The 15,769-nt window shown below is 41.4% G+C and overlaps 1 protein-coding gene across 1 annotated transcript in view; it reads right to left on the bottom strand.

Annotated features, from left to right (window-relative positions):
* Positions 1-15,769, bottom strand: part of LOC133138566 (cadherin-4-like) — a 296,079-nt gene that overhangs the window by 85,532 nt on the left and 194,778 nt on the right. Inside the window, 3 exon segments of the mRNA XM_061257438.1 lie at positions 9,516-9,659; positions 10,554-10,587; positions 11,571-11,599. Of these exon segments, the coding sequence (XP_061113422.1) occupies positions 9,516-9,659; positions 10,554-10,587; positions 11,571-11,599 (207 nt within the window).

The following is a 15,769-nucleotide window of genomic DNA, read 5'->3' as shown; positions in this document are numbered from 1 at the left end:
AGAAGTTACCCTTGGCCTCCTTTCAGTTCCAAAAGTATGAATTCTCTCCCCGCTCGCAGCATCCAGTCAGAACAGCCAGCCTGGACTGGAATCAAGGCTGGCTACAGAGTAACTTACAGGGTTCGGCCTGTATTCCAGACATAATTTATCCTTCCACTCCCTGCCTGGTCCTAGGGTTGGCTGCTGCTCAATGTAGAAAGTAGGCTGCACAATTCATGCACACAGAAATCCCCTACGCCTTCTCATGCACTGTTTTTTGTTTTAGGTTATCCATCCATCCAACCATTATCTTAACCCGCTTATCCTGAACAGGGTCGCAGGGGGGCTGGAGCCTATCCCAGCATACATTGGGCGAAAGGCAGGAAAACACCCTGGACAGGTCGCCAGTCCATCACAGGGCACACACACCATTCACTCACACACACACTCATACTTATGGGCAATTTAGACTCTCCAATCAGCCTAACCTGCATGTCTTTGGACTGTGGGAGGAAACCGGAGTACCCGGAGGAAACCCACGCAGACACGGGGAGAACATGCAGACTCCACACAGAGAGGCCCCGGGCCGACGGGGATTCGAACCCAGGACCTCCTTGCTGTGAGGCAGCAGTGCTACCCACTGCACCATCTGTGCCGCCCAGTTTTAGGTTATGTTAGAACATTTTTCTTTTTAATTATTTTTTATTTTGTTCTCAGTGGCAGTCACTGATTTTAGTGAGGTTATACAACACATAACAGTATGTGTAACCTCCTTACTGTACGCTTAAGTTGTTTCGTATCTGTGAGGCTGGCTGGGAGGTATGTGTTTTAATTCTGCATTTTCCAGCAATGCTGCTTTCTGAAAGTAGAAGATAGCGTTTTCAAGGCATTACACTTCATTAAATTTGAATGAGACCTCAAAATTGAAATTTACAATCAATTGTAACAATTGGAAATTAAATTACTATTTAATTACATCTGGGGTGACAAATATAATTTAACAGAATCTTTGTGGTAACAGTCAGTTAACTAATTATGCATGGCTAGTTAGCACTAACGTGAATCTTAGCTAATGCCTTAGCACGTTGCATGTATGTAAATAGTAAATTAAACATAAATTACATTTAGCTAAATTAATTGGTATGTTCAGCAAATAGCTAGGCAAGACCAATGTGTTTCATTTTTATGAATGTGAGTGTCAGTCGCTAAGATTAGCTCACATTATAGTTAGCTAAGGATGGAACCATTCTAGATGCATGGTGTTTGCATACTCACAAACATGTTATGGTTTCATCATATTGTTAGCTAGCTGGCTTAATCTAAATGTATATAACATTACATATATGTTGCAAATGCACATTTTTGTCTTAGACAAGGCTACAAAGGGATACAATACTTAAATTGCTACCGTGTTGTTTTCCTGTATCCCCGTTTTTACCAAGCTGGATGCATGACATCTTAAAATATTTGTTTCAGGAAAGCATAGTTACTGTGTAACGTAGTATGTCTTGAAGAACAAACATAAGAAATGTGAATTCAGTTTCTCTAATTAATGGGGGATTCCATTACATTTGATCCATGAAAATGAAATACTTTTGTAAATGAGAAATTTCTTACGTTTCTTATGTGTGGTTGAATACATAGTAATGGTCCGTTGGGAGGTGTCAAATGGAAATCGTGCCACAGGGTATTGAATGTGGCACAGCCACAATATGTTTGGGAGGAGGTGCTATGCTCAATGCACATATAGTGCAGTGCAATAGAAAATATGATTTAAACATTTACAACACTACCATACAATATAATACCATATTGTTTTAGAATGAAGTTTTGAATTTCATATGGTAATCATTTCTGGTGAAGGTTCCATGCATAGTGATACCAAGCATTAATTAAACCTTCTGGTGTAAAAACTGAGGAAATTACTCACAAAAATCTGTGTTTGAAATGAAATGTTTGCATTTGCCGAAAGCCTCAAAAGACAGGAAATTAATTAGATCAGCCCTAATGCTAAGATCAGCCTGCTCTTTTATAAATTATTTTGATAAATGCAGCAGATAAACGAAAAATTGTACTAGTGCAATTTATTGCATTAAAACACACTCTGAGCAAATGCAAACATCTCACATAAAAGTTTTTTTGTTTTAGTAACTACTATGTTTGTAGAATAATGTTGAAGCCTCATGGACAGATGTAGGACTGAATCTAGATGAGCTACTACATTGGAGGTGGGCACATAACACTGCACATTTAACTGCACATACATACTGTATATTGCAGTCAAAAAGCACATGCAAAAGTCTCAAAGTGAACTAATTTACAGCATCAACTGATCAGCCACATGCAGTTGGCATTTAACATAATATATTTTGCAATATTTTGTAATGAATTTGTTATGTGAAATTCATAACACAGGAATTGGGTTGTTTAAACAGTATTGTTTCCCTTCGTACTTAGGTCAGAAACACAGCAGTGAACCGTAGTTCCAGATTGTTGCATGTGTCTGCAAATTATTTTATTTATTATTATATATTTATTATATATATATATATATATATATATATATATATATATATATATATATATATATAATATTGTGATGATGAATAACCCTCTAATAAATCCATCAACTATGTATGGTTGGGGAGGGGGGTCCATCACACTTTTACCAATGAGGACACAATCCCAAAATCCCAGGGTTACAGCCCCAGTCTTTTGAAAAGCTTTTAGAATTTACTTCTTGGATGAGCTGATCCCAACCCACCACCACCAACCTCCAAACTAAGAAGACTTTCCAAATTCGAATCAAACTGCAAATACCAAATCAATTCCGCCCAATTAAGCGGGCATGCACCAAACATTCTGGCTGAAGACATCCACTGTTCTTTGGAAGGACCTTAAATGGCTCTCGCCCAGGGGTTTAACTCTCCGGGAGTTTATGTGGCGGCTTCATTTCAAAGACACGGTGGAATCCATCACTGGCTTGGCTCGACCATTGTTCCACGATAAATAAAAAATACAATTGCATATGAATTGAGATAGTGACTAACACACAGGATGCAAATTCCTTTTGTTCATGGTTTGCTTAGCGAACGGATGTTTTTTTTCTGTGCTTCACATTTAAGCACGCCACTCCAGGACTGCTGGAGAGGGATTAAGGAACAGATTTAGCCACACGATCTTGGCAAAGTTGCAGGGAAGCCAATGCCAAAGTGCTCAATCGGGGCCCAGTGGAGAGATGAGGAATCCAGAGTCCTGTGGACGTCTATCAGAGGCAAACACAGTCACTGTCTTTCCCCCTAATCCATTGCATCATCTTTGTGTGTCTACGTTCTAAATATTCAAATCCTCTGACCGAATTAGCATTAACGCCTCTTTCCACCCAACCCCCCGCCTTCAGTTTTCAGTTTGTCACAGGAGAATTTGAGTTATTAAGCACTTTTAAATTACGCTGAGGATAAAGCCTTTATTTGGAGGGCAAGGGATTTGCCTTTTACCCTCTACTTTTCTATACATGACTGAATTATACATGCATAAAGGCATACACACAAATAATGTGGGCGCACACCCACACACACACACACACAGACACACATAAAACATGCACATAAAAACTGCAACTCAATACAGCAGTTAAATATGAGATAAAAAGCCGTGCTTTCTCCTCTAGTGTGCCAGTTGTATTCAGACTGCAGCTCTAAAAACTCTGGTCTTCAGTTCAAGTTGTTTTCGTACTTTTATTTTGCTTCTCACAAAGCCTTCAGAACATGATGTTTCAATAAAATTGGATGATGCGTGCTTTGTAACATGGCACATCATCCAGCTGGAAATGGAAAAAGGGTAGACTGTGGCCATAAAGGGAAGCACATAGTCAGCAAGAATGTTTGGGTATGCTGTGACATTCAAAAGATGCTCAGTTGGTATTAAGGGCTAATGTGTGTGCCAAGAAAAAACGTGTCGATAAACCTTCCCCCCTCCCAACATACCACCAGCCTGCACCATTGACACAAGGGAGGATAGATCTATGGATCCATGCTCAGGAGGTAAGCGCAGTTGTCTGGCAGTTGGAAGGTTGCTGGTTTGATCCTGCCCTGGGTGTGTTCCCCAAATGTTCCTGACCAATCACAGTTGGTGTGTGAGTGTGTGTGTGAATTGGAGAATGGGAAGAATCAATTGTACAGGGCCATTTGCATGTCACAACAGAAATAAGTGTTTTTCCAATGCAGTTTTGGTGATCACACACCTATTGTAAACTCATCTTCTTGTTCTTAGCTCTGCATGCCACAGTTATTCCAGCATAGCAGTTATTTGAGCATTTGTGGCTTTCTGTTAACTTGAATGAATCTGCTCAGTTTCCTATGACCTCTGTCATTAAGGTGTTTTTATTCCCACAGTCAATCACTGAACATGTTTCGTGTTTTATATTATTCTCTGTAAACTCTATGGACTGTAGTACATCAAAAGATTCCAGGAGATGAGATGCTGGAACCACAATATCTGTCACCAACACCATACCGTGGTTAGTTACTTAGATCATGCATTTTTCCTATTTTTATGCTTTGGTTGAACAACAACTAAGCCTCTTCGCCGTGCCTTTATGCTTTTTATATTCAGTTTCAGCCAAATGCTTTGCTGTTTGGAGAATCAGACTATTTAATGAGCAAGTGTATGTGCTCTTACAAAGTATTATCTGCATGACTGACTTCCACTGCAGTAGTACCCCACTGATTTGAAAATGGGCTTGTGCATTCAGTTCACTTCCCTTCCCCCATTGAAACTATGTCTAGGAGTTTTCATGCCCCCCAAACCAAGAATCACCCTAATACATGACTATCAAGGCAAGACAGGATGTTTGTCAAAGTTTTAATTTCATAATCAATAGCACATTTGGAGACATTTGTAATGGCTGATTCATTTCACTTGGGGCTACTTTGGTAAATAATGTTTCCTCAGGAATGTACCCATCTCCATTTTGTTTGCTGAAGTTTATTGCAGGATTCACCATTTTGAAAAGAGAATTGAAAGAAGGATAATATTTAAATTAACTACACACCATAGACAGTATTTACACCTCTGCAAAGAAAATAAAAGTACAGTAAATACAGGCCAGCATCACTATTGCAGCAGTTAGTAATGTTTAAAAAATATCATACACACAAAAACATACACACACACACAGACTGTAACCGTCAGTTTGGATGTATGGCCCTTTAAGTGGCATTATATGTACATGTGTTGGGTTACATGAGCAACATCGTGAGTGTGGATGCATGGAGTGAGTGTAAGAGACTCACTGGATGACTGACTGATGAGCTAGATGTATTGTTGTATTAGCTGTACTCTTTTGTTGAATAAAACCATGTTGTTGCAGTGTCAATCAGACTGGCTTAGTTCTTAAAGGTACAATAGGTAAGATTTTTGTGTTAAAGCATTGTTACAAGACCATTGTAAATCCCTTCCTATCATTGCAAAAGGCTTACTGACATGTTCACTCTGCCTGTGGTTTTAGTCCTTAGATTCAGGTTTCAAAATATACAGTTGACGGCCTGACACTCCATATCAAAACATTGTATAACTGTACGATAATTCAAGCTCATTGGTTGAAAATGAGTTCTAATTGCCACAGCCAATGGCATTTCAACATCAGCGCATTTACAGAGAAGGGGGGGGGGGTAAACAGTGTTGTGGTTTGAAGGTGTTTGTTGCTGCTATTCCTCTCTTGACCATTAAAGTCCGAAATTACCTATTGTACCTTTAATGTACGCACACACGTACACAGGCACACATACGAAAACAAACACACAAACTGGCATATCTCTCAAATTTATGGATGGGAACTGCCATCTAATTTGTCTGTTGAAATAGTGACCTTGAAGTTCTCTGCTGATTTCTGTGTTTTTAACACACATAACGGAATTTAAACAAGGGATGAAGCTATGTGGCCTTTATATGTCAAGCCCCCAGCAAGCCTCACATCCATTCCCCTCTCTTGAGACAGGTGTTACTGAAGGCTAAATTCATTGTTGAGGATTTCTGCAATTAATTGTTTGGGGGGATGGGAGTTTAAAATTAAGAATACATATTTACCATGCACAGCAGTCAGAGCACTGCTATGACCACCATTAAGAATCCAGGTGTGACGATTGTTTGTTGCCATAGCGATAACAGGCCTCTGCATTTAATGATTCATTGCGCCGGATGTTTCCCCTTTCCGTACGCGTGCGCATCCATTAACAGCCGCACACTTAATCCTGGCTCTAACTCAAACTCTAAATACATTTGTTAAGAAGAGGACAGAAGCTAGATTTTTATTTACCGGCTAAAAGAAATCAATAATGTACTGTAGGAGGAGAAGTGTGCAAATCAATGGACAGTTTCAAGAAGCCTTTTAAAAATCAATACTCTCCCTCATCAATGATCGCCGTTTGTTGGAGAAGAAAGGGAGTGACAAAACGAAACACCCATGCGCTTGGGGAAATGGCTCCGATCTCCCTCCTTTTCCGTCTATGCTCTCTCAGTTCTTTTCCCTCCCTTATAAACTCACACTCCCACTCAGAAAAGAAATGATGTTGATCATTGTGCCCGGAGCATCCCTCCGACTGTGCCGATTGCCGCCCGGCTCATGCTGTGCACGGGCCACGGAAGCGGAGGGTGATCAGAGACGATCGGCACTCCAACAGGCCGGCTCTATGCACGGCCCGATCGATCAGGCCATGGCTTTCACACCGCAGTCCTCACGCTGCCTGCCTCCACCCGACGGGTCGACGGGGTAGGATGAGGTCACATGGGCGATGCCCTGATCGGGGCAGGAGAGATGAGCGTGTGACAGTCGGTGACAGTGTCTCAGAGATGTCACTCAGCCTCCCAGCAGATGACAGAACACCCCATTACAGCACGCATTGGCTTCACAGGTCATTAAGCAAGGTAAGTATCGACGCGTCGCACCACACTGCACACTGAGTAATGGTACACTCAGTAGCGTTTCGTATAAAGGCCCATCTTCTCAACTTTTCTCCTTTTCCTGGTCTTTCCTCGAAAATTCACTTTGCCTCTCAACTTTTTCAGACCTTTTTATCCTTGGAGAGCAGTTTTAATAAAGTGTAATCTACAAAGAAGACTTCTTCAAAAGTGTGATTCCTTGATGTACAAATAGAGCTCGACATCACTGACAGGGAAAGACCTATTCTTCAACCACTTAAACCATGAGTTGAATGTAATGCAAAGGCCAGTATCAAAAGAAAGACATAAAAGCATATGACAAAGTGGTATTTTTAACATTCTGTTGTGTACAACATTTCTCTTCGATATCAATGGGCTGCCAGAATGCACGATGCTATAGGGACACACACACACACACAATCTCTCTACCCCTATCTCTGTTTGCTTTCCTCAGCTTATGCTTTTATGTAAGCCTGATATTTGAAAGCTGTCTTGTTTCAGCTCTAACTAGTGAGGGGGTTGCCAAAAATCGGAGTTTAGTTTGTTCTTTAAATACTCCCTTACTCTAAAATGAAGGGATATGCAAGTCTTTTTTCTTTATTCCCTATTTTCATTTTCCACAAAGGCCCCTTCATCCCATGGGAATGCCAAGAAAATGGAGGGGGGGGAGTGTTGAAGGGTTGAATGCTCTCACTGCACAATTTACACAAAAGCAAAAGTTGAGAAGGTTTTGTAAACAGCAAAAAAACCTGATTGCAAGATATTTCAAAGGGCACTGCACTGGCAGTGAAAATGTTCACTCTGAGTGATGTTTCTTTTATGAATTTGATCACAGAGCACAGTTCCAGGGGTCGGCAAGGCAAACTGAGCATTCTGTTACAACAGCATCTCTGAATATACAGCAATCTGCTGCGTGATTTTCAGCCCTGCACTGGTGTGTACTGTGTTTATCTACAGTATGTTTTGATTTATTCATCTTATTTGGTTTCCACTGTTTTTCCTCCATATGATTTATTTTATATGCTTTGCCAAACTAGCAGTTTTACAGAAATGCAATTTGTTGGGAGGGTTAGTCACTTGTGTATTTTGTTTGAGCACAAAACTACCCTCACCCAAGTAAACAGTAAAACATCCAACAGGAATCCTGCAGAAGGGTATTATTCCCAGAACACAAGAGAGATCTCAGCTAAAACAGTGCTTCAAAAAAAACATTTCAGTTAGATTCACGTTTGTTGTAAGTTCATGTTATGACTAGAGCTTTCCCCAAATAAACTTTATTGTTTTTCAAAGGACAGAATCAAAATGGTCCATGTACAGTATATTACTTTTACTCTTTTTCACAACATTCCCTGACGGTTATCATATTTTTGTGGGGTAAAAACACCATAGAGGAGATATGTTGATAGTGTTTTCAGAATGTAATTTAAAATGTTTCTTATGGAAAAATTGAATTTACATTTAATTTATGAATGTAAATTGACCAGAAAGAAACCCTCTCTTGATCCCCATTTCATGATTCACCTCTGATAGGACTTTGTGATGGAGATATATCTGAGAAAAATGAACTGTTAACCTGCCTTGCACAGCCAAACAAATAATTCCCAAAAGCTCACAGGTAAATAGGCATGTTCTGTACAACACAACAGCAGGTTACTATGATCACACTGCTTAACTTAACAATAATCATATTGCTTGTGTTTGATTTGGGTCAAATTGACCCATAGCTTTTAGCAAACGATGACTGAAGTGATGAAGCCACTGTAAATATGTGTTTTGTGTTTCTATTTGTTGTTCATCATCTGTATTTGAAATGCGACTATGTATATCAATTTTTGGTGTTTTGAGAAAAAGGCCCATTTTTGTTACCAATAAATTGAGCTAAAACGCTACATTTCACAAATGTACAATAAATTATTGATCCATTTCAAATAATATGGCAGTTTCTAATACAATTGCCTTCATGAAAAAAATCACATGATATCACATAATATCATATAATATAATAACATACGTAATATATTTGTAATATATTTTTGCATTGATTTTTATTTCAGCACTGTTTTAAATCCCCAAAATGTCAAGGGTATATTTGAACCAGGCTAATAAGTAAATAAAGCTGCGGTTGGATGCCATTGGGGCACAAACAGCAGGTCCTGTAAGCCCTAGAAGTGATTGTGGACTTCGGCCTATTTTTCTATCCATCCTGGGATTTTATGGCTGAAGTGACTGGAGAAATATTTCACTCTTCATGTGGATGTGCCTATTGATGACCACTGTTGTACAATAGAATACTACAGTACTCCACACACAGAGCCATGACAATGACGGAAAGAAACTCTGTAGGCCTCAATGAAACCCATTTACATCACATCTAAAAATGGACCCTGAATATTTCCCCCCATGAGTAATGCTAATGATTAAATGAGGTAGACTTCTGGATGACCCCATTAGTGTGGATCAAAGAGACACCGCTTACACCCTAAAAAAATGTCAATGTTAATACTGATTAAGCAGAGAAAAGAAAAATCAGAGATTACTGACATTCACAATCACTCTAACACACAGCGGCGGTTGATTGTTCTCTTGTTCACACTTACGCTGACGAGCATCTGGGGGAAAGGCCCTCGAGAATTCTCCGGAACATTGATTGGTGGGATGACCCAGTCTCGTCTCTGTCGCCTAAGCCCGGCAGATCTCATCCCTCGGTCAGCAGGAAACAGGATTACACTAGGCTGCGCTTCCTCCCATGCAATCTGGAATAAGGAAAGAGACAGGGTTCATGCGTAACCCACGCCTGATACCTCCTCATCCCCAGTCAGGGGAGTGCCTGAACAAGGAATAAACATGAAAAACCGCTTCTAGGTGAGGGTTCTCCAGGTGAGGCCCAACTGACCCATTCAATGGCAAATGGACACATTGATGCACTGGCCTCTTAACACATGGCTATAAAATGTAAACAGGTTGGTCAGTAAAATGTATCTCCCAAAGTCAGACTGGGACTCAAAAGCATTATTTGTATCCCTGTTTTCAATTTCCACCCTACAAAATGTAGCAGAAGAAACACATGCAGGCAATTTTGAGCATGAAAAATAGAAGACATGCTTCCCAGTTTGTTCAGGATGTGCAGAACCAGAAATCTGTGGTAAGGAGCCTGCTGCTCCCTGTAGCACATATATAACCTCTATGTGACCCCACTGTTTTGTGGTTTCCCCACGACAAATCTGTTCTCATGGCCCGGGGTGGACCTTTATTCAATACCCCAGCTTATACCCAGAGCTTTGTTTGTACCCACAACAGACCACATACATGCCCCTCCATATCAACTTACTCTTTTCAATGACTGACAAGGGCTATAATCATTTTTGCCAAGAGTCATGCTTTTACTCGCACATAATTCATAGCTAGGCCCACAGCAAAATATCTATTCTCACCTTTTGATGGAAAACAGATAAGGTTTTTATACACTGAATTTCATATGACTTCACTTTTAGAACACACACATTGTACATACTTTTAATGCAGAAACTGAGGTACTGCTCATGGGTTACACTTGGCAGGTCCCGTTTTCACCACAGATGGATTCAATATGAGACCGTGAGAGCAATTTAAAACATTCTGCTTGAAACCCTTTGGACGGCAGCAGCCAGCTTCCATTTCCTGCCGGAGGATCTTGACAAGTCATCTCAATAATAATAATTCATCAGGTCTCTGGAAACTCCAGACAGTCTGAGCCCGTGCAATTTAGAGCAGGTTAAATACATTGCCGAGTGAGGCTAATGTGTATCTAACATTATTTCCCAGAGGGCTGCTGAATCATTTGTTTTCATGTTTCCTTTTGTCAAAAGGCAGAAAATGAATATCAATGATGTTGAGGTAAATAGGTAAACTGCAGCCTTGTTTCCCAGGATAACAATCTGTCAAGAGAGCGAAGAGAGCGAGATCCATTCGTTAATTCTGGGGATCGTAGTGAAGGGTCATTCACCATGCATTTGCATATACAGGAGAGCTGTTTATATACAGTATTCATTGCAATTATTTACTTTTTATCTATGTGTATCCTTTGTGTGTCTAGTAGTTACTTGACACACAAGTAGAAAAGAAATCCTAAAAACAAAAAAAGGAAGACGGGTAGCAAGCCTTGGAACAAAAAGCTCTCAGCAGAGTTATGTGCTCTTTAAACACATTTTCCTGTGTGGCTTTAGTGGCAGCTCAGTTGGAACAGAGCTGCCACTAAAACAATGCTTTCAACTTCAATTCATTAGATGGACGTTCAAGGAAAATGGCTGACATCTCCATTAGAAAATGGTTGATACATTACAGCGGGGGGTATCCTTTTCTGAAAGCAACATTATATCTCTTTTGCTGTAATGGCTGATGTCCGCTTAAAGTAAAACTACTCCCCAACCATCACCATCAGTACTTAAATCTTCAGATTTCAACTAGATATGAAACTGTAGAGCAGGGGAAGAAAGATAGCTGCGGTCATAACCACGAGGTCTTTGAAAAACGCTCATAAGACCACATACTAGCCACACTGGTAGGGAGAATGCATTTGTGGCAGCACCCAGGAGTACACATTGAGGTTTGCGTTGGTTGCCTTGAGAAGACATTTCGTATTGTTCTGTGTCTCAGTTCTGAGGTCTTAAATTTGCTCCTTGCAATTCATCACTAATTAATTTTCCTCCTCGGAGGATAAGGGCTGTTCTTTCCTTGTTTGTTTTGTGGTCGGACCACTCCTCCATTTTGTTTAATCTTTGGTCTCTCCCACATGGGGGAACTGGGGCTTCCTGAACTGGAACATGCTGTTCTGGTTTTGCTGAGTAGCACACTATCCCTCTTTACACAGAAAGATCATGCACATATATTTAGAGTCAAGGTGAATGCAACCTGACCCACAGAGGTAAAAAGGGCCACTGAGCACGGAAGATTGGACGCGTGAGGCACACCTGAGCAAAGGCCAACCTCACCTACAGTATCGTGGTTGTGTGTTCTCAGAGACCACATATATGACGTGAGGTAAACGCAAGCCTTCCCGCAGATGCAAACAGGATATTTCAGCTCAAAAGATCTGACTGATATGAGGCAGACAACCTGCTTTATTTTCAGACAAAGCTGGTGTAGTGGGTTTGACTTTAGGGGCTGACTGCTCCAGTTGAGATTGGCCCTCTGATAATTCCTGCTACGGGGCGGGGGGCTGGGGGAGACTGGAGCAGATGTGTGTCCCTGATAAAATAACTCACGCTCCAGCTCCTTTCATCCACAGCTCCAGCAGATACCTGCTCGGGAGCGGTTGGAGGGGGGGAAAGATGGGTCCATGCCCACCCCTTTCATGGGTGGCAGGCTGCATTAGTGAGAGGAGGCCAAATGACCAGGAGCTGTGCCCGCACTCTCCTGAGGGAGCCAGGCCCACTCCACACAGTGCGCAGGAATCCCGTCCATGCCTGCTGCTCAAACAGCGATAAGGCACTTATCTCCACAGAATGCTCTCCACTTTCTTCATCAGCACAATCACTCGCACTGCAAAGCTTTTCCGCCTCTCTGCTCTGTTTGATAATAAATAATATCAGCGCTATTTAAATGCCAATAGACACACATCTGAAGGGCTGCTGAGAGTTTGGCACATCCATGGCAATGAGGAGGAGGCAGCCAATCCTATATTGTAATGAGTCCCCAAAGCTGAGCGGCCTGCTCACACACATGACCGGAACAGTATCTAGTCTTGATTATCAGCTTCTTTTGATCACATTTGATCACAGTCTGATGTTGCCATTTGTCAGAGACGTAGGCTAAACAATAGGCTTACCAATTGCTTGGAAAATTATTTTGAAGAAATACATACATACTGTAGATACATACATATGTACATACCTGCATACATGCAAACATACACATATATACATACACTCTGATATACACACCCTTTATTGTCTGCACCCACAGTGAGAATATTCATGGGAAAGAGCTGCAATGCACATATTCTGTGATTTAACAATGGTGAAGTGCATGCTTTGTTAGATAGCCTTTATTACGGTTTGTGCTGAAATGTAATGTGATAGTTACTGTAACAGAGTGCTATAGCTTTTCTCATTAAGTGTATAGATCATAATTAAAATCATTAAAACAATATATCTCCCCATGAGGTAAATAAAAAAGCTATGTGTTTACCAGCGAAGGGATTATTCAGATCACTTGTTACTCAAGGAAAATAGATGAACAGGTTGAAACCAAGAATTCGTTTAAAGGGACATTTTCTGCCCGGCCTATTTTCAGCTCAGCAACTGCCACTGTGCATACATACCACACAGGGCATGTATATCTGCATATACAGTATGAATGCATGCAACCATGCAAACAGACAGGTGGACAGACATAAACGCACCAATTTTTTGGCAAAAAAAAAGAAAACAAACAAAAAAGCACAGGCTGTGTTGGGAAAGCAACATAATAGTCAACAGACTTCCTGCTAGTTTTGCTCCCTCTCCCCTTGTGCACCACAAACAGGAGTCAGAGAGTGTGAAATAATACCAGCCCTGAGCTCAGTCTCAACTCTACCACAACCAGCCTGGCCAGCTGGCTCCTTTTTCCCTCCCAGCCGAGCAACACTTTGATATCAGTCAGCCTGTAGCTACACAGACATCTGGAAGTTATTATTCAATAGAGCACAGCACAAAAGCCATTTCCATAATAAAATATCATATTGTGTTCAGTTCCTTTTGCTGTGGAACATTGACTAAGCCCTCACCATGGTGCGTCACATTAATCTCTGGTAAGAGATTGACCTGCCTTGCCTGCCTTCTGGCCCTGTCCAAATGGGCGGGCCACATAGGACTGGCTCCGCCCACTCAGAATGCTGTGCCCCCACCCAGGAATATAGCTGATCATTTTTACATAAAACTTCCCTTAAAAAAATACTAACTTTGCCTATTCCAGCTAATGCTCTTGCTCAGGGGTAGGTGGGAGGACCAGTTAAACCAGGCGGGAGATGACATCTATGTGAAAATGAGCTGAGCAAGCTAGATTATCATATTTTTCCTCGTAGGCGGATTGCTATACAATATATTAGGAAATGGCTTAAATGGCTCTTCCAACTCCTTCACAGAGGAATCGGATCCTGCCTCCAAATCAAAGGTTGATGACAGAGATGGCAGAACGCAGTCTTGCCAAACTACTAGTCTTGCTGCTGAAACCATATCAGGAACTTACCACATTGTGGGACCATAAATGCCCATTGGATAAGCTGTGAATGACTTTGGCACAGGCAAACCTAAATAGTTCATGTTGATTCAAGTTTGTCCTCTAGCTGGTATAGGAACTGGGACTGGCTTGAGCGCTCAATACATCAGACGCCACCTCCACTGTTACAGTATTTACTTTGTCTTTGTCTGTGTCTTTGTCTGAAACTAGCTGCATGAATACAATATTGGATAATGAAAAATACACAAATTGTTCTTACCCATGAGAGTTCCTCAACAATGTCTGTAATGCCATTCTGTTTTCTGGGGAATCAATATGGGTAAACTCGGCTGATATTTGAAAGCATCCCTTGAACAAGTGTTGTCTGAAGACAACAATTGGCTTTTTTGAGTTTCAAACTTCCATTTGCAGGCAGCAAAAAAGTAATTTTTGGAATAACACCGAATTCTTCAAATGCCTCAGTGTTGACTGTTACAATACACAGTATCTTTTTTAAGGCTCAGGGGTACAATAGGCAGTGGCAATAACAATGACTATGAAAGTGTTGACAACATACAGTATATGCAGCTGTCAGATACATGTACGTTTTTCCAGCTGGGAATTGCCAGAACACATGTACATATCATTGTTTGATATCATTCAGGCTTAGTAGTGTGAAATGCCTGGGCTTTCAGGCTTACCCATAAGGCACTAATCATGGGAATGAGACATGGTGCATTGAAACACAGGCTGTCTTCCTCCCGTGCAGTAAGACTGTCACAGACAAATGGGCTCAACACTGCTCTAACCGGTCCCTCATCTGGTGCTCTGTCATCAGAATGTGCCCTTGTAGTGCGCTTGTAATTTCTTCATCACTGAACAGTGTTTCAGTTCCACCCGCATTGTTAAGCGTCACCTCCCATCTCTCACAGAGCCCATTGGGGGAGCCCTGTAATAAATGCAAGCAGATCTTACAATTTCTTTCTTCTTTGTCGCCTTCTGGAGAGTCAACCAATCAGAGTGTGAGGAAAATGCAAAAGCGATACTACTTAGTGGAAAACACCTGCGGGGGATGAAAATAGTGCAGGCAATAAAGGCAGGAGGGAACATTGCACGCTTTCCATTCATTCTATGGAAAAGCCGTAACCCTCTGAATCTGATTCGATGATGACACTACGTGCCAAAGACCCCCTGCCCCCTCAGCACAGCAGGCAGAAGATCCGCACTGTAGGCACACCCTGCTGGGATAACAATGTGCGCTGGGTGAAAGCAGAGTTCTTCTCTCCCTGCTGCTGGTAGTCTATCATTTCAGCCAAAACGAGGGACTCATTGCCCCCCAGCCGCGTTTCCCCTTCTGGGGACGCGGCAGTTATTTCATTTTCTGAAGATGGAGTCAAAGCTCAGCATTCAACAGGAGCAAGCCACCCGTCTTGATAATCTGTTTATCTCCTCGGTTGTGAACCATAAATGTTAGGAAATAAAATGATAGACAGAACTATAAATGTAGGTAACAAAGGAAATCGAGAGGTGAATGCCAGTGTCTTTATTTGGTTGGATAGGCCTTCACTCACACAACGAATGGGACAGGTTCTGTTCTAGAGTACAGGTGCTGCTGAAATTGGCCATTAGCGAAGGAGCAGTGCGCTAGCAGAGGAGGGTCCACAGCTCACGATGACAA

The sequence above is a fragment of the Conger conger genome, chromosome 10, assembly GCF_963514075.1.
Source record: "Conger conger chromosome 10, fConCon1.1, whole genome shotgun sequence".
NCBI lineage: Eukaryota > Metazoa > Chordata > Actinopteri > Anguilliformes > Congridae > Conger > Conger conger.
Note: the sequence above shows the minus strand (reverse complement) of the source record. Positions and strands in the feature narration are given on the sequence as shown.